This window comes from Ammospiza caudacuta, chromosome Z, assembly GCF_027887145.1.
Source record: "Ammospiza caudacuta isolate bAmmCau1 chromosome Z, bAmmCau1.pri, whole genome shotgun sequence".
Taxonomy (NCBI): Eukaryota; Metazoa; Chordata; class Aves; order Passeriformes; family Passerellidae; genus Ammospiza; species Ammospiza caudacuta.
In genome coordinates this window covers 69,391,627-69,411,463 of record NC_080632.1, presented here as the reverse complement: position 1 = coordinate 69,411,463, position 19,837 = coordinate 69,391,627, and the positions used below count along the sequence as shown (strand labels likewise).

The following is a 19,837-nucleotide window of genomic DNA, read 5'->3' as shown; positions in this document are numbered from 1 at the left end:
AGTCTGAGTATGTAAGCAGAATTACAGTAACTTACATCTGGGCGAGGGAGGAGAGTATTAATATTTCTTTTGGTTTGTCTCTTTTGCAATACAGAATTATTTTTCTTTTTATTATTTTTTAGAGTCCAATGATGATGTTCCATAACATCAGCGATGTGGGATTTCTTCAGGTGAAGGTCATCAGGGCAGAAGCATTGATGGCAGCTGATGTCACAGGCAAGGATTAATTTAATTTCTGTGACACTGAATACCGTAGTAATATTTGGTGATTTTAGAACTGGGAAAAAAAAATGCTAAAAACAAAACTTCATCTACAGGTTATGTTCTGTTTGTGCACTTCCACCTTCTGCTCATTAACAAAAAAATCTAAACACAAACAAAAGTTTTGTAAGTAAGGCAGCAAGTTATTCTAATGCTAGCAGAGCCCTAAGTAGCTTATTTCTGATAAAGGTGAAATATAAATTTTTCTCCATCAGACATCCTATAAATATTACATAGAAGAAACTTCTTTTATTTTAGTAGATGACACCATACAAAATTATCAACATTAAATTCCAAGGTACAAGGCAAATAAAAGGTTCCAGACTTAGATACTACTTTAAAATTGTTGCCAAAAGAACCACTTGGTATCTGTCAGATATTTAGCAGAGCTGCTGTTGGTTTCAGGCATTTCAACTGAATGCAATTTGCTGTAGCTACTGCTTATCTTTATAAGATAAGGGAAATACGATTTTTTTTTCACATTTTCTATTTTATAAGTTGAATAATTAATTTGACACGTTGCTTTGCAAAATAAAGAAAAAGTATTTCAGCCATACTGACCATATTTCTTCAGAAATGTCCATCTGCTCTAGGTGATTACCTTCCTACTGCCTGAGTTGAATGGAGCAAAATGAGCTGCATCTGTGTCAGAAAATAGCTATCTCGGATTTAAAATAATAATGAAAATTTTAAAAATTAGGAAGAAAGTAAAAGGAAACTAGAATAAATGTTCTGTTAAAGGAGCAGATATAGAGCAACCTACTTAATTTTTAGTAGTTTTGTGATAACTAACATGACTAGCAGTATTTCAGACAAGGTATTAGTGCAAACATTTTATCAGTGCAAACATTTGATCATCCAGTTTGTGACACACAAAATAACAGATTCTATTTTTGGTGAGGTTGTAGAAATGCTTCTAAAGTCTGGTTTGACTTTATAATCCAATGTTTTCTGAACAGAGAGAGAGATTAAGTTACTCGGGGCAAACAGTATAATTTAGTCCCTGACCTGATTCAATCTTCAGCTTTTCCAAAACAGCATGTTGTTTGTGCTGGTTGAACATTATTTTTGGATATATATTTGATTCAATTAAAGATGTGTAGAGCTACCAAAAATTTTCAGACATTGTATTTAGGATGACAGGCAGGAAGATGGGGAAGGACACTCACTATCTTCCCTTGTTAGTAAGAAAAAGCATTGATACACATTGATGTAAGATGGCTGCACATTCCAGATGTGACAGAAATCTTGTATATTCTGGACAAAATTCTGAGAATTTTGAAAAGCAGATGAAGTGGTTTTATTATCTGCTAATGTAGTTTATAGCTATTTTTAGTAACTTGTAGTTATGTACGGGTCATTCATTTAAAATTAAACTTCAAATTGTAATAGTGAGAAATAAAGTAGGTGTTTGGTTATTGTCAATGAATCATGTTTGCAAAAATTGTGTAAAAACTTGACCCACCTTTATTCAACTAAGTGATTAGTGTGCTGTCATCGGTGGTGTTACTTGCACCACTAAGGATTGCTTCTATGAGTAAAAGCTATGGACTAGTTTGCACATCTTTCTGTAATGAGTTTTCAGAATCTTTTGCCCCTGAGTCTGAAAAGCAGCTGGAACAACTGTATAGTATCTGTTTTTGCTTCTTGTTTCCTTCCTGCTAAACATACCCCATTTCACTTCCAGAAATCTTTTCATGTGAGGTAGTAAATCAAAATTTATTAATTTGAGCTGAATAGATTTTTAAAATCCTTAATATTCCATTCTTAAACATAAGCACAGAGAGAAAAAGATTTCTGTAATCTTTTAAGTAGCCATCAGTCCTGCTATGATTGCAAGGAATTTTTTCCCCTTTTCAAAATGTGAAATTTTTCCTTTGTCCCATGCATTGAGCAGCATTGTAATACTGTACTAACTCTGTGTGAATAAAGAGCAGTTGAGACTCATGTTGAATGAAGGAGTAAAAAGCACAAATTACTTTTTAATGAAACCTCCAGTTCTACTCCTTTCCTCAGAAAGCTCATAGCCTCCCTTAGTGGAATGCTAGTAGGTCACTTTAGCTAAGCCCTTAATAAACAGTTGATAGCCAAGGGCAGTTTTTTTCCTTCACTTTCAATAGCCTAATGTTGGACAGTGTGCTTCAAATCCTTAAGGTTAGTACAGATTTTTTTTTTTTTTAAAGAGAGTGATTAAGGGTGATGGTTCAGGTCTTAGCTTACAACCCTCCTCACATGTACATGCAAAGAATAATGTGCCAGGATGAGCTGAAATTTCAGTTAAGTTGTAGGCAGGGGAGCAAGTAGACTTTACCAATTTTGAAATGCTGTGCTGCTGGAACATTCCATAAGTGGATATTAAAAATACCCCAGAAAAGTACAGTCAGAGTTCTCACTCAACCCACTTGCCAGGAGATCTATGAGAGGAAGAACCACTGGGGGGTTGAGAGACTCCCCACTGGTGCTTGAAAGCTTAACTTGGTTTTCACAAGAGCTGAAAAACTGGGTATCTTTCAGGACCAGGGCCTTTGGGAAAATTATTTGGTCTCTGAGGCTGTTTCCCCCAGAAAAACAGTGTAGTTCCATGATAAATACACAGTTCTAGGGATTCCACCAATGCAAAATTATATTCTATTGGAAATTGTGGTCACAGCAAATACACCTTTCTGGAAATGATGTATTATTTAGTATAAATTCTTTGAAAGTGTAATCTAATGAATGAGAAGATACAGAGAATGAAGTTTAATTTTTCCTTCTCTGTCTGAGAAGAACCTTCCAATTGAGTTTTCCATTGTGTTTTAGCTATTCAGTGCATGACTTTTTTTCTCCCTAAATCCTGAGTTAGAAAGAATTATATTCCTGTTTCCCTAAGTCTTTGCTTGCTCATGAAATCTCTGGCAGACTTTCTCAAGGATTTGGCTGCTTGTAGAGCCCTGAAAGGATAGGTGCTGTGCCTACAGTGACATCCTTTGATATGAAGAGATTTTCTGGTGGTTCAGTAAAACCTAAAGTATAATGGACTCATCATGACAGTTGGCTTCTGACATTATATACATGGGTTTCACCTAATCCATGTAAATTACAGGTAGTAAAACAATAAGCCCTTCACTGTGACATTGTTTAGGTTTAGGCAATAGTCAGATATATCTAATCTTTCTGCAGCGTAGTCAGGTATAGATGGTGGGTAGTTGTGGAAGGCTGCTGGCTTTGCAAGGCAGTGTCTGCATCTCTTTTACTGGGGCAGATACATTGCTCCTTGTGTCATGAAATAAAATTCAAAATCTCTGCCTCATCATTCATGAAAAGTAAGCAGATTGGAAAATGTGTGCCACAGATTTGATTGATTTCAGCAAACGTGCTGTGCTTTTAAGGAATAATATTTAGGAACTCCGATTCATTAGCAAGAGCAAAATTCAAGCTCCATAAGATGGCCTGACTAGAAAATAGCTTGTTTTGTAGTATTTGGGCTTTAATTAAGATGTGTTCAATTCTAGCCCCCTGGCTCTTTCTCCCCCTGCCCCCACCCTTCTTGCTGTGTCACAGACCAGCGATCAGACGCTTTCAGATGGTCCAGCCCATGACTTTGACCTTCTGCGAGGTCTTGTGTTCCCTGGGGAACCGTTCAGCTCATGAGGTCTGATTTCACACTTCCAGGATGCCTTGGCTCTCATAACAATGACAGGGAGACAAAGCCCTTTAGAGTGGGCCGCATGGGGACTTGTTTAAATTGGAAACTAGAGAGGAGTCAAGGAACAAGGTTACAGGCTACAGAATAGTGCTTTTAATAAAGAGCTCACAGCTCTGGTTCAGCTCAAAGAGGGCTACCTCTGTACAATTAATTGAGACATTTATCTGGAGCATCTTAGGCCTCCACTTTCTCACAGAATTACGTGATAAATATCAGCTGAGAGGCAAATGAAATGTGCATGAAATGAATTTTTAACACTTTGATTACTGTGTCTTCAGTCTTCATTAGAAGTAAATTTATTTGTATTTCTGTCCTCGTTATCAATCAATTGTGTTTTTTCCGAGTACTGTGATTTCATAACCTTATATGTCTGAGAGATTTTACTAAAGAGCTCAGTGTTATTTAGGTTTGTTTTCAAAAGCTTTTCAGGCTTTTCCTCCTCTAAAGAAGAGAAACTAAGCATAGAAAATTAGTCAGATTTTTGTTTTCTTCCTTTTTTTTTCAGTTTTATGTCTGCATTCAGCCTCTCTTCTAAGAAAAGTCTATGTTAAAATTTTGCTAAATGTAAATGTCTTTTCTAAAATCTGTCTTGCTAAACTGTTCTAACATCACTTGTGCAAAAATGGTCTTTGAAATGGTTCTTCAAATGCTAGGAAATGTCAGAGTGATGAACACAAACATTAAATTCACAAAGGTATGGAAGCCCATGCGTGTAAAATTGAAGGAATAAATTCAGAAGCTCTTTGGAAATACGGTTCCAAAAGTAATTTGCTCTGTCAATTAGTGCAAACAGATTTCAATATACACTTGAGCTATCTCCACAAAGTACAAAAATCTAGTAGGTGGGCAGAATTCTGTGGTAGATAAAACATTTTGTCAAGTCCTGTCATATAGGTCACCTGAAGCCTTTGGTCCAGTATCATGTACAGGAAAGGTACTGGCTTTTAAGTACCAGTTCTAGCTAGTAATAGAAAAAACAGGATTTAAAAAGATATTTTTGAAAGATATTTTATTAAAATACATTTTTTGTTAACCGTAACATTTGTAATTATACATACAATGAAACGATGGCTTGTGATTTTTTTTCTTTCTAAAGTAGTCTGTGGAGATGAGTTTAACTTGATTATGGCATTACACTGAGTTGCCTTGTAAGATAACTCAAGCATTCATGGTATCAGTGTGTTGCAACGTTTGCATCATCACAGATAGAGTAGAATTATAATTCCCATTTTAAAGATGGAAAACTAAGAAAGGTTAACTGACTCAGCTAAGGCCAACAGAGCAAGGCCTTGTCAAAGGTGGCATTTCACTTGGGTTCTGTACTTAATCCATTAGATAAGGCAGCTTCTCATGCTATTGAGCCATTCCTCCTCCTGGCCAAAGGTCAGACTGACTGTTCTGCTGCAAGCAGCTGGCTGGCAGGGAGCTTGGAACAACATTAGTGACATTAGTGTCTGCATGAGTGGCACTGCCCCCCAGAGTCATGAACTGGCTGTCTTGTCTTCTGAAAAAATAAAGGCCTTTTTTGCTGTGGGGACTTAGATCTGTAATGGATAGGCATGGCCAGAGGTAGGAGAGAATCATAATAGCCTATGTAATATTTTAAAAATATTTTGCCTTTTATAGCCGTGTTAAAGTTGGTTGAACTTCATGAAGTTATGTTTTGAGAACTTTACTTTTGAATGTAGAAAATGCAGTTGAAATTCCTTATTATGTTTTTAAACTGTCCAAAGCATTTTTAGTTCAGCTTTGTAATGTAATGTCAATATAATATTTAGTTTAGAATAAGGCTAGTGATTTGATGAAAATGGGTTCATGGACTAGCTAATGCTGAAATTGACTTTTTTTCAGTTTTTGTAACTCAATGGACTGTGAAATGGTAAAATTATGAAATTATTTGTTTCCCTGGAGTTATACTGAGGCAAGGTATGTTTTCCATAGCAATGGCAAAAGTATCTCTGAAGGCCTAATGGGTATCTAACCCAAAGCTATCTGCTGGCCCTTGTGAGTTAATATTTCAGAAATGCAATAAGTTTTTCAGAGGACAGCTAGATCTGCCATGTGCTCTCTTGCTGGCATATACTCTGAAGAGCAGTTATATCAATGGCGATTCCTAGGAAAGGCCCATGGCAGCCTTAATTAAGAGAGTAAGAACCTTTCTATAGTGGCTGTCCTTTATGATTTTTCATTTTCATTCCTACAGGCTGGAATTTCAGTGTTTGATGATAGAGAAGCATTTTTATTGTTGTACACAAGTGTTTTCTAAACCAGAGGATCATCCTATTGTATAAAATATAGATGTTTCCATATTTCTCTTTACTAAAGTCTCCTATTTTACAATATTAAGTGGATAATGAGCAGATGATATGCAATTTTCTGGAGAAAAATGCATGCATTTAATAGAGTTTTAAAATTAAAAAAATCATTGTTGAACTTGTACAAAATATGGCAAGCAAGTTGTTCAAATTTAAGATTTGACAGCTTTTTATCAAAGTCAGCTTTGTATACGAGTGGAGCTAGGAAGTGAGTGTGAAAGTGCAGTTATATTCAATTGAAGTCTCTGTTTGAAAGAAATACTATGTTCCAAAAATAATTTTTGCTTGAAAACAATTTGCCAAGAATCAAAATTTTATGTTGGATCATTTTCACCTTGGAGACTGTTGAAGGAAGGCCTATATAAACTGCCCAGAAATATGAGTTACATCATATTGCAGTTTGACAGTTTTAACACTCAGGTAAAGTTCATAACTAGACAAATAAAAGATCCTTGCATCTGAATTGGTCACATGTCTTTGCCATCTCTTGTGAATTTGAGATGACACCCAATGGTTTGTTGTTCTAGCTGCCCCCTAGATTGGACAGTCCAGCTCGCCTCCAGCCTGGAAGATGGGCTGCAGTGGTGTGTGTGGGACTGTCAAGATACAAGGGTTCACAAGTCACCTAATACATTTGTGCTTGCTTGTGAGTACCAGAACAGAGAGCCAGATGAAAGTCCTGTGGTGTTTTAACTGATGGAATGGGCCTTTCTCAAATTTTTCCACTAGAAAAAACACAGGCTGTGTGGTGCTATGGCTACTTGAGAAGAAAATCCAGGAAGCTGAAATTGTGTGGAGATTGAGGCTTTGTTGTTATGATTTTCTAAATATTTTGAGAAGCATAATTTTGAAATATTTTAAGATTGCTTCTATCAATCACTATTTTGGCCTCTTTTCCATCATGAAAAAGTGCATTTTATATTTTGTTGTTGGAGAAAAATGTCTAGGTGACCAGCCAAAACAGATAATGAATCTGAGCTGCCAACTGACTTTGTTTGTGAAGGACTTCCTGGGCTTTGGGAGACTTTGAGTTTTGACAAAAACAGCAAGCAACACATCTCTAGTTCCTCATTGCTGCTCCTTTTGGAGAGCTGATTTCAGGTTATGGTGTACAGTTCATCCGGGGACATATGGAAGTTCTGAGAAATAAGGTGACAAGCAAAAGACTAATTTAAATTATTGTGTGCATCATATGCAATGTGAGGGACAGAGTGCTGACTGAAGTAAAATCCTCTTCGTAGCTCTAAGTAAGGTAATCTGAGTTTGTGCTCTGGTCTTGCACTGTCTAAAGACGTAGCATAGCGCAAACAAGGATATCTGTCGAACTAGATGCAACACGTGTCCTAAAATTCAGAAGCTTCAAAGATAAAAATAAAGATAGAATTCAAAGTTTCAAAAGATAGGTAGCTCTTTAGGTTTTTTTTTACTGGTGGCATACATTACAAAATAGACTCCAAGAGTTCATTCTCAGATAGTCAACTTCTGTACTGGGTAAAGGAAGAAAACAGGTGAGGGAGATCTGTCAAAAGAGAAGTTGCTTTTCCTTCCAATTATGAATATTATGTAAATTAGCAGTTTATTTCTAAAATTTCAGGAGCCCTTCAGACTGTACAAGTAGAGACCAAAAAGCATGAGCTGTTACAGCAAAAGAATGGATAAATTATATTTGTTTAACTTTGTATTGAGGTTTTCTGCAGGTTTCATTTCAGTAAGTTGGAAGGTGTACTTTGTTTATTCACTACCTACTTCTACTGTGAATTCCTGCAATTAGTGGTAAGGCCTGATAACAGCCCCACTGTGGTCATGGGATACTCAAGATTTTCAGTGTCGGTGTTGGTGCTGCTGGGAGCGTACTTTTAATGCGTACTTAGGCAGGTGGTGGCCGTCTTATTCTTGTACACTGCTGACCACATGCTTAGGATTGTATTGAGAAGTTTGCTGGGGATGTCTGTCTGATCAATAGCTAAATGTCTCTAAAATCACTGCACTAGTAGCTGGAGGCCTACAAAGTGCACAGAGCAGGGATTGCTAGTTGGAAGATCCTCAGTAGATACAGAGGGTTTAGTAGAATTTATTGATGCATGACAGGTTATATACAGTTGTATACAACAGTTGTGGTTTAGTTTATAGTGGAAGGAGTTATGTTCATGATAATGTAATATGGAATGCCTGAGCATAGGCAGCACAAGATTTATCAAAGTTTTTTATGTGTACTTTTAGAAGGGCTAGAGGGAGAGCACACTCTTCAGACACTCTTCTGAATATGTGTGGCTCTTTTCTAAAAAATAAGGAAAACCATTTCTGTATCTCATATTTGAAATAGCTAATCACATTAGCTGACAGAAATTATCTGAGGCTGCCTTTGTTCGGGTGTGTTGTGCTCAAGGTACTGGTTTTGAATATAGTGTTGTTGAATCTTCTGGGTCCTCCTAGAGACCAAGGAGACCTAAGTACAATTTTTCCTATTTTAGTGCTCTCTTAAGGCTTTCATTGGGAATGATCTCATTACTTTGAACACTCTTGAAATGCAGCAGGTTGCCAAGGTTGTCAGTGAGAATTAAGATTGCAGTTACTCTTTCTAATAATGAAAACTTGAAAGATGACAGAGAGATACCAAGTTTCACCAAGTGTTCATGCGTTGTTCTTTCTGTCTTTCTGGATCACATTCACTAATTTGGATTAGTATCTTAACAATGTTTGCACATATCTTATGTTGAGCATGTTAGCAATGAGTGGTGCCTTTCAGAGGCCCAGCTTGGCTATGAGTGTTTCAGCATATGTAAGAAATAGGCAATGGTGAAGGTGCATGGGGAAACTTTGTAAACAAGTAATTATGATAAAACCAACATTCCTTAGCAGAGATGTTCAAAGCTGGGAAACTTCTCTTTGTCAGCCATGGTATTTGAACCTACCCTTGAACCGTGTAATGATATTGCCTCTATTCAAATTTGTTCTTGTAGCATTTTAAAATGATAGGAGAAAGGAGGTGTGAAATGTTGACTTTAAGTGAGGGATTTTTTCATTTCTGAAAACCGGTTGTCTTTGGTTTGACTGAGGAGCTCTACAATTAATGCTACATATTATTGATTGACATCCATGTAAATCTGTAAGAAGAGTCTTTGAAAAAGTGCATGCCAAGAGGCACAGAAGAGAATTAAATGTAGTAAACACCCTCTCTTTCTTAATAGAAAATGGCATGTATATGCTTCAATGTCATTTACTGTGTCTGCATATGTTTAATATGTTCAACTCACATTGTACCATCATATGCAAATATGATTGATAATGCCTTAAAAAATGAGATACAGTAGTCCACCTGCTGTGCCAGTGCTGCCTTGTTATTTTAACTGTCTTCTGTGTGTTTCTTTTTCAAATACTGAAAGCTAAAGAACGAATAATATAAATGGTTTAGATTTCCTATCACCTTCTAGATTGTGAAATAAAAGAACCTTTAGATGTGTGGTACATCCATTTCTGCTGACTAATCAATTGTATCATTTTTCAAGATAATGGGAAATATTCAGCAGTTTATGATTTTCTAGAGGAGGTAAACATCAATTAACTATAATTCACAATGTGTTTAAAACAGTTATTCTTTATCATTAATGTTAATAATATGCACATAATATGCATATTAACCCTTGGTGTAGTCAAAATCAATACTGCAGTTTGGGAGTTGTGGTCCCTGGACAGCTTTGTCTAAGTATTGATTTTGTTGTCATTTGTATAAGGTATGAAACAAATTATGTGCCTTCCCTAATATCATTACTGTAGCCCCACTAATGTAGCTACTGTAGCTACTCAGTTTATGGTTTCTAATAATGCATGAAAAAATAATACAGAATTAATTAAGTCATTGAGAAACACAATTGCCTAGTATGGTAGATTTAATTATGGAGGGCCAATGCCAACATTCAATATATTTTGAACAGTTTACTGCTCAAAGAAAGTCTGAAGAGAAGAGCAAGTCATGCGGTACTATGCAACTCAAGTGTTCCTTTACATTAGACAAAGTTCCCCTGGGTCCAGGGAGCAGCAATTTGTTGTTCAGCTTTCTATTTACATGAAAATAATGTGTACTCTTGTACTGTGCCAAAGGCAAAGATCACTCCTTCCAGTTATTAGAGAAAATAAAAATGTAAAAGCAGGATAGCATGTCTGGTTTTCGACAGATTTATAGCAGTTATCATTACTGACATAATTTGAAATAAGAGTTAAATAATTTAGCCCAAAATGTGATTTCTTCCCTTTATTGCCTCTTTATTGAAAGAGGTCTTCCCACCATGCCCCTCATGTTTTCATTAGTGTTCTTCCCATCATAGCTGTTCCTTAGGTCTACCTCTCCACCCCTCCTTAACCTTCTAGGTAATTTCAGGAATGCTGAAGATACTAAACCCACCTTTTGCTTTCTCCCATCCCACTTTGGAGTACTGCTTTTTCAGATAGCCAGGCTGTTCTTAAGTATCAGATTCAGGCGTCTACTTTTCTTCTTGTCCTTTTGTCCTAGTTTAGGCCAAGGATGTGTGAGGGTAGAGCCTAGAGTCGTGTGGGCTTGTCTAGGCTGTTACTCTATGTACTTAAATCATTGCTGGTATGTAGGAGTCAGGGAGTCTCTCTTCCAAGATGAAGAGGTCATGGCTTCTGGTGGAGGAAAATGGGCAGTGCAGAGGTGCAGCAGCCATTTTCTCCCTTTCTGGGAGTGTGCAGCGAATGGAGTGGTGGCTTGGTGCTGATTCCAGCTGGAGGATTTGTCCAACATTGTGGGTTCTTTTGTTTTCTTGGTCTTGGGGACAAAAAGTACAGGTGTGGAAAGTTGGAGTGCCATTATCTTTCATTGTCTTAGGCTTGTGGGAAAAAACATGGTGTAGGGAATGATGGGGTGGCACACCATGTGTGGAGACAGTGTGTCAGACTCTAGGAGCATTTTGCATATAATCACCCTCTCTTATACACTGTTACTGTTTGCTTTCTTATCTCATTGCCATTTCCAGTTAGTTGTTACCTCAACCCATAATTTCTGCTTTTAGTTTCTCTCACATGAAAGAGGGGCTGGGGAAAGGGGGAGCAGCTTAACTTCCTGGTGAGCTTAAAATAAACCACAACGTCTTTCTAAAATAAAACCTTAAAAGGGTTAGTGTCAGTTTCATGTTCTACCCCTAAACTTGCAGTTCTGATCATTTTTCTTGCGCTTTCCTTAGTATCTAAGCACTGCTTGCCTGCAGTGTTTTCCTGTAAGCTGCTTGTTTAATATTTAAGGACACACACACACATGCCCACATACACACCACACACGCATGTGCACACACTTGCTTTGCCCATTGCTTTTCTTTAAAGGAAAAAATATACCTTCATATCCATTTCCATTATCATGCTTCAATTATCAACATAATACATTTTCCAAGCAGCAACTTCATACTTTCTCTTTTGGTGGCCTTCATGCTGAGGGATCTCTTTGTAAGTATGTACAAAACTACTTTTTTGTGCTTTAATGTATAATAAAATATCAACCATGTTTGCATTTCTGCTGTGCTGAGACTACAGCCCATAATTCCAGCCCATACCATCTCATTCTTTAATTGTACTTGCCCGCTTTATCTTGTGTTAGGTTTTTATATGAGTCTGTCATCAAGATTCTTTGATTTTGGGGAGAGGGGAGAGGATTTGTACAGTATGAAACATAATACAGCATAATGGTCTTTGTATAATTTTCATAGGTGCTGTGTTGTTACAAATAATACAGAATAACACACTTCCTTCATATCAAAATACTTTCATTATGTTATCTTTAACGTGAATGGGTCATTGGTACCATTGAAGTGAAGTTCTCTTAACTGTCTCACAAGGGTGCTTGGCAACTTCTAGGAACATGCTGTGTTTCATCAGAAGAGTCTGTATGGTGATTTTTTGTCTCCTCCCCCCTCCCCCCTTTTTTGTAAAGCAAAAGAATTGTTCTTTTAGCAAAGAACGTTAATAGATTATGGAGATGAGTAGTGTGTTATGAATATCCTGAATATAGTGCAGACCATTACAGTGAAGTTCAGAAAGTAAGAAACAGCCCCCTAAACTTGTTTTATTTTAAGCTTGCTCATCATGTGTTTTCTTAGTTCATAAAATTAGTTCTAAATTTTCTCTTACAGGTAAAAGTGATCCATTTTGTGTAGTTGAATTGAACAATGACAGACTGCTGACACATACTGTCTACAGGAACCTCAATCCAGAATGGAACAAAATCTTCACATTGTAGGTGTTTGGATTTAGGTGGGGGAAGTGGATGGACAGTGGGTTTTGGGTAGTTTTTTGGGATGAGCGTGTTGGAGAAGGAAGGAACAAAAATACTTACTGGTAGTTCTAAAGGAGAATAGTGATGACATACTGATAGTTCTTAACTAAACATTCAAATACGTTTTGAGGATTAAAAACATGAAAACAAATACAGAAGTGGTATAATTTTAAACATAAAAATGCCAGGACTGTTTCTTGGAAGGCATGTATGAGTAATGGTATGCACACCAGGCTCCTGTTAGGTTCAGCAAGAGTTTCAAGGGTCAAATCCAGTGTGATGGATTTGCCCCTGAAGTTTTGAATGGGGAAAAAAAAGATACTGTGAATATGACCTTTATTAAAATATGGTTGTTAACTGTAAAAAACATTAGATAGGTACATACAGTTAGAAATTCCTCATGCATTTATATTTCTCTGAAATATGATTAAATAATTTCTTCTTGTCTCCATTTACTAACTGCCCTTCTCACAATACCATCTAGTATCATACTAGTACAAGACAGCTGTTGCGAAAAATGCAGTCTAAAACAATTGATTGAGGAGTGATGTGATTGGTTCTTCTATCCTTTTGTTATTTTGAAGACAGTTAAAGGCTTTGACAAAATAGAAAAAAGGTCTTCCACAGACAAAATCCGTGTTGTTTGCCTTGCTCAATTGCCTTTTTTTTCTCCCTTCTGTCTGTCTGACTGTAATGTGACACCAGTGAGTAGAAAAAACTGATCACTGCTGCTGAAATCAGTAACAATCCTCTGCTAAAGCAGTAGAAGATTTAGTTTAATGTACACTTACTTCACCTTGTTGTACATTAAAATACTATATTTTGCCCTTAAGGTGAAAACTCAGTCTGATTTTAATTTTTATTTTCCCCTCTAGATTTATCATTTATGTATTTAGTATCGGTTTTGTGACCTGCAGTGAGATCTCAGAAATTAACTCAGAGCAAAAGAAACAAATCTCACAGTAGTTGTACTTTCCAACAGCTTATTGTAGTAGTTCACATTTCTGTATCTGCAAAACCATGCTAAAATTCATTATATATTTCTAGTTATTTACCAATAGAGCCAATAACTAATCATCGTCTGCTTCTTGACAATGTTCTGTGCACAAGGAATTGCCTAGATTTGTAGAGGACAAAAGACTAATCAGAAATCGAATAGAAAACCTCTAAAGGCTTTCAGTGCCTTTCTTCTATGTACATTTGCGTTTATATTCAGATTTCTTAATTAATTTTGGGCTAGCAATCCCTCATCTGGAGGAGTATATTTTACTGAAGTTGAACTGCTTTGCTTGAATTTGTATTTCCTGGATCTGCCATTCAATCAAATATGAGTTCTCTCAAGTAATTTTTTTATTCAAATAAGGAATATGAATTTTTCACCCAAAAGTTTACATGTAGAGTGACATATCCTGTGCATGGCAGTGGAGTGTTTAATAGCTTGCAGTCTTTTTTCCTCAGTTGTACCTGAGAGATGCATTGTTCCATATTATTTGTTCTGTATTTGCTGTAATTTGTTGTATATTTGTAATTAAATGAGAAATTCAGAAACAAAGAATCTGTTCTTATTGCAAGGATAAGCTCTTGTAGATTGTAATTATTTCCATTTATAAACCTACAGGTTTCATTGTATTTGCAGTAAGAACTGCCACAAGGGTAGCGGTGTTTTAGAGCAGCTTTTAAAAGCTCTCTATCCTTCTGCTGGTGCTATAAATCCCCCAGTGCTGCTTCTTGCAGGTCATGCAGTGCAAACCCCAGGCAGGAGATTTAAAGCAACGTCCTTCAGAAAACTTGTGCTGGAAAAGCCTTTCGGAGAGAAAGAGTGATTAGAAAGCATTTTGGTCCCTAGAAAGAATTTCGGTCATAAAAAGCTTTGCAGAGAGAGAGAGAGAGAGTAATCATTGCAGCCCTTAGAAATCATTTTGGTTATATGCAGAGATGTCTCATTCACTTAATCTCAGTTCTCCTCCATGGCTTGGAAAAACAGATGGGTATCTGTGTTAACCTTTTACAGTTTTGTCCTTGGTACTCACTGGTGTAAGTGACTTCTTTCTTCTGTGTGTACTTCTCTCTTTGTAGCAATATAAAGGACATCCACTCAGTGCTTGAAGTGACAGTTTACGACGAAGACCGTGATCGAAGCGCTGACTTTCTAGGCAAAGTTGCTATACCATTGCTGTCTGTAAGCTTCATTCACCTGACATACTGCTCTGAATTTTTCCTGCTGAAGGAGGGAAAGAGAAAAAAAAAAAAATAAAAATTTGCAGCTCTGAGTCTGTCATTTCTCAACCAAGGTCTGTAATAAGAACACTAAAATTTTAACATACTCTATTCACGGCCATGTTGAATCCCATGATAGTTAATTTTTCCTGACAGACTCGGTCCTGGTAATGAACAGGTACTTGTCAGACTTGCCACAGTTGTTTTGGGTTCTCTGTCAGTTTCAGCAGCTGGGGGTCAGGGGTCACCGGGGGGGTGTATTCAGCGGAGACCGCAAGACAGACGGCTGTCATGTCCTTTTCCTGCAGATTCAAAATGGTGAACAGAAAGCCTACGTCTTGAAAAACAAGCAGCTGACAGGGCCAACAAAGGGGGTCATCTATCTTGAAATAGATGTGATTTTTAATGCTGTAAGTCTTAACTTTGGGTTTTTTTGTACTGCTAAAGAGTTCAGTTTCATGAAAGCTTTTGTTCCTGATTTGTAGAGAATTTCTGTCATTCCTCATTTTCTCTAAGCCTTGATGTATACTACAGAATACTCTTCTGCCACTGCTTGGCACACCCACTCTTTTTGTTGCTGCTGCTGCTGGTCTTGCTGCTAATGTACAGAGTAGCAACTCTTGTCTCTGTGTATGCTTATGTGTCCCGAGCTTGGCAGCCATGACTTTGAAACTTGGTAAATTTTGTGAATTGAAGCTTGTGTAACTAGTGAGGAGCAAGTAAACTTGAATTACTGACATGCATTTTAATGCATAGGTGAAAGCCAGCATACGAACCTTAATGCCCAAAGAACAGAAGTACATTGAAGAGGAAGACAGACTGTCTAAACAGGTAAAGAGTAAGGAAACACTAATCCCTTCTAAAATCCTTAATATCAAGTGTGAGCATTCAAATATCTGGTATCCTACTGCTGAGAGTAAAGAATAACATTTTCATTACCTATTTACAAAAGAATATGATAGGTTGAGAAGTCAGAAATGGAATACACAGGTTTAATGTGTCTCCTCTATAAATTGCTGCCTAATTTCCATGAAATACATGAATAAGAACACAGTTGAAACCATCAGGTTTCACACATATCAGATTATTGCACAGGTGCATGTAAAATAAGTCTTGCATAAATTTTTGCTGTTAACTTCGACCTGAAAGTTCTCCATTTGTAGCAAGGAAAGAGTCATCATTCTTTTAGCCAAATTTCAAGGAAGTTACTTGACTAAGGTTTGAATCAAAGGTGATAGCAGACTGAAATTCTTTAGAATCCCAGGAATAGGAAATGTCTTGACTCTTTTTTCCTCTGAATATATTTGCTACACACAGTTTTAATGCTTCGGTAAAAAATTATTTAAATACACATATTCTTCTGCACTCAAACTACTTTGGCCTCATTTTTTCTTATTCCACAAATGTTGTGTCTTAAATTGAGAGAATTTGTTGGACTATGGGAACAAGATTTTTGTTGTTTTCAGTGAAAAGTCAAAGGTCTCAGAACTGCTTTCTTTGTTTCTGAAAGCCTGCATTCTTAATCATGGTTTAGATTATCTGCCGGATGAATTTTATATCAGTTTATGATGTAGTTCATAAAACAAAACATTTCAAGAGGCAGAATATTTCTTTATTAGCAATTTTGAGTAATGCAGTTACTAAAGCTGAATTTTGCACTACTTTTCCATCAAAAAAGCAACAAAGCTTTTTACTCAAGATTCATTCTTCTTCCTATTTTCATGAATGAAAATGGCATTGTAACTTTTGCAGATGGCAGGAGTGACCATTTTCTATGTGTCTCAGTACACATATCATTCACTGGTTTGTCCAACTTTTTGTTGTGAGGTGTGTTTCCATTTTAGAGGATTTAAGTACATTTTCTAGAATCAAAACCTAGAGTTGTTATGTCTTACATATATGTAATTTGAAAATATGTAGATTACTTTGGTAAATACTTAAAACAATGCTTTCAAAATAAATCAGAGAGACAAATTTGTTAAAAATGTTAAATGGTGCAGATATCTTAATTAAATTAGAGCAGTAGTGTTGCATAGTTTCAGGTTAGTGTCCTGCAGCATCTTTTTATTAAAAATGGCCAACATTTGTTAAAGGCTTAATGAAACTGAAATCTAATTAATAAAATAATATGTGAAATTTTGCAAGTGGTGTTTGAATGCTGAACAATTTTTGTACAATCTAGAATTAAATTCAACAAATACCAATTGATACAATTAGCAAATTCTCCTTCTTCCAAGTTTCAGATTTTACATTAACTTGCTCAATTTAGGAGGTAGAGAGCTTAATATTTTCTCAGCCTTTCACCCAAATTAAGAATGACAGTATTGTTAGCGTGAGCCTCTCCTGAAACTTTTTGGGGGTTTTGAAATATTTTCAGTCTTTCATCTTTTTAACAGCTGCTGTTAAGGAACTTCATCCGGATGAAGCATTGTATCATGGCGCTCGTTACTGCTGTCTGCTATATTAGCAGTTGTTTTGACTGGGATTCTCCTCCAAGAAGTCTAGCTGCTTTTTTGGTATGATCTTCTTTATACTATTTTTAATCATCCCAGTGTGTTTGTGCTCTAGACTGAGAGACAATACTGTGTAGATTGGTGGTTTCTTTTTAATTTATTTAGAAGTTTGCATTATGATAATATCATCAGTCACGTTTATTCAGTTTTTTTAAAAAGTAATTAAGTTTAAAATGTCACACAAACAAGATAGAATGATTTTTAAAATTTATAATTGTATATTTATAGTAAAAAAGTAATTGATTTTATAAGTCGCAAGCAGGTGATGCAAATCAAAATAGAGCCAGTGAGCTATGGATAATATATTTTAAGCTTCTCACAAATGATGTTCATTAAAATTTGTTAGATCCCCCTGCATATTGAATAATGACTCTCAAAGTATTTTGATTACTAATTATTCAAAGGTGGTGTTCCTAGAAAAAAAATCGACCAAAATAAAACAAACCCAACTTTAAAAACATAAATGCAAACAAATTAGTACCTTTTAGGCAGCAAGCTCTGGTCATAGTTTTTAGTGAATGGTTTTAAGTGAATTTGTTTTTAGCAATTTAAACAAAATTGCTGTTTCTTCAGGAATATTATCTTCATTATTATTAACCTTATTTTTCTATTAAATTTTAAGAATTACAAGCACAATTCTAGATTGCATTGTGTTACTCAGATAAATACCTCTTTATTTTTAAAATCATAAGAGCTACAAACAAAACCATTATTTTTTCATTACAGAATAGAAATGTATGAATGGACATACTTTCTGGAATTTCAAAGTTTTTTTAATTAGCTGAGAGATACTGAGATTAGTAGCCGTTCCACTATGATTATGAACAGGGAAGGGTTTCAGTATAACTTTGAATAATTATAGACATCATCTTGTGACAGTACTTTTTACTTGGGTGCCTGAAGGTCAGGTGCCTCAAATTTGAAGAAATCAAACCAGGCTTTGGTAGTTGGCTGTGCAATAAAATGGGGTGGGGTGGTTGGGTCTGTCCCTAAATTATGCTGTTTTGCAGAAAGTTTCTCCTAGCAGGGCTCTGTTTTTACTGTGTTGCTTGTTAAACCCTTGGTTGCCATGTTCATTGGGAGTACAGGAGATACAAGTGCTATTCAAAGGGGGTTGTACTTTTGCCAGTGTCTGTAGTAATGGCACTGTGTGGAAAGACAAAATATGCTTGCTGCTGTTTGCTATAGAGACGTGATCTATTATTTCAGTTAACAGTTATCAACACTTCATAGGAAGATACAGGTTTCAACATAAAACTCAAATGTTTCATGTTGCTATAACTGCTTCAGTTAGTAAGTATTCATCACTCTAAGTCAGATTTTAATATGGGTATGGAACACTGTTGCCAGTGGAAGAAAGGAAAATGGAAAGACATACTGTTCTTTGGCAAATTAATTTTTTTCTGCTGGCACACTTCTGTGGCTGTGGAAGTAGTGGTTGCTGTTAAAATGTAATTGTTTCTGGTCATAGAAAAAAATCAGTGTCATAATAATAATAATAATAAGTAGTAGTAGTAGTATGTAAAACAGAATTTAAGTAGGGAGGCCAATAATCAGTATATGTTACTATTATAGTTACAGCGTATTGCAGTAGAAACATTTTCCTGGTTATATTTTTATAGATATGTTCATATTTTTCATACCTATTTATGTATTTATATATAAATAGGTATGAAAAATATGAACATATCTATAAAATAATATATATTTATTTATATATTTTTCATACCTATTCTCCCTATTTATATAGGGAGACATATATTTTAAACAATCTGATTTTCTTGGTTTTCTTACAGTATTTTTTTGCTTATGTAGGTGTTGCAGTAAATTTTTATGATTATATCAGTGCTGTGATTGTACAGATGTATTCCACTTCTGCATCCAAAATGCATCCTTGTGCTTTTTGACCTGATATTATCCTCTCCAAGGATCAAATCATTCCTTTGTCAGGCAGAAGAAGTCTTTGCTGGCCAAGTCAAATATATGTGAATTTTTATCATGATTATAAGCTTTGGGTTTAGATGGTTTCTAGACTTTCATAGGCTGTTGAAATCTCGGGAGTGATCCACTTGCTTGTGTTATGATGAATTATACTTGCACTAGGGTTACATTTGCATTTAATAGAGTGTATAAAATTAATGTATGTATATGTTTCATTTTCTCTTCACTATTATACAAATTATATCTCCTTGTGAAGTTGTCTTCTAGAGGCTAGAAAATCTCACATTGAAATGTCAGTTCCAGAAAGGAGATGAGAAACAGGCTGTTCTGGGGGTATTCAGCTCTTTAGCCAGAAAAAGAAACAACATATGAGAAGTAAAGCTTTAAACTAACCACTTCTTCTATCCTATTGGATTTGAAAATATGCTGTGATGGGTGCATCCTGATACAGAGTTAGTTATTTCACCTAGGATTGGTGTAAGGATTGATTTTGTGTATGTCCCAGTGCCCCGTGTTCTTGGCATTACAGTAATGGATACTTTTTTACCATGTGACTTTTCTTTCTAATGGGGATATGGGGGACCATAGGTGAAGAAATTCTGGCAGAATAGCTCAGTTTCCAAAA

General features: G+C 36.0%; 1 protein-coding gene across 1 annotated transcript in view; it reads left to right on the top strand.

The window, feature by feature from the left end:
• Positions 1 to 19,837, top strand: part of MCTP1 (multiple C2 and transmembrane domain containing 1) — a 215,830-nt gene that overhangs the window by 102,497 nt on the left and 93,496 nt on the right. The window contains exons 10-15 of the mRNA XM_058823353.1: positions 123 to 216; positions 12,399 to 12,501; positions 14,618 to 14,720; positions 15,067 to 15,168; positions 15,515 to 15,589; positions 17,155 to 17,274. Of these exons, the coding sequence (XP_058679336.1) occupies positions 123 to 216; positions 12,399 to 12,501; positions 14,618 to 14,720; positions 15,067 to 15,168; positions 15,515 to 15,589; positions 17,155 to 17,274 (597 nt within the window). The remainder of the gene's footprint in view (positions 1 to 122; positions 217 to 12,398; positions 12,502 to 14,617; positions 14,721 to 15,066; positions 15,169 to 15,514; positions 15,590 to 17,154; positions 17,275 to 19,837) is intronic.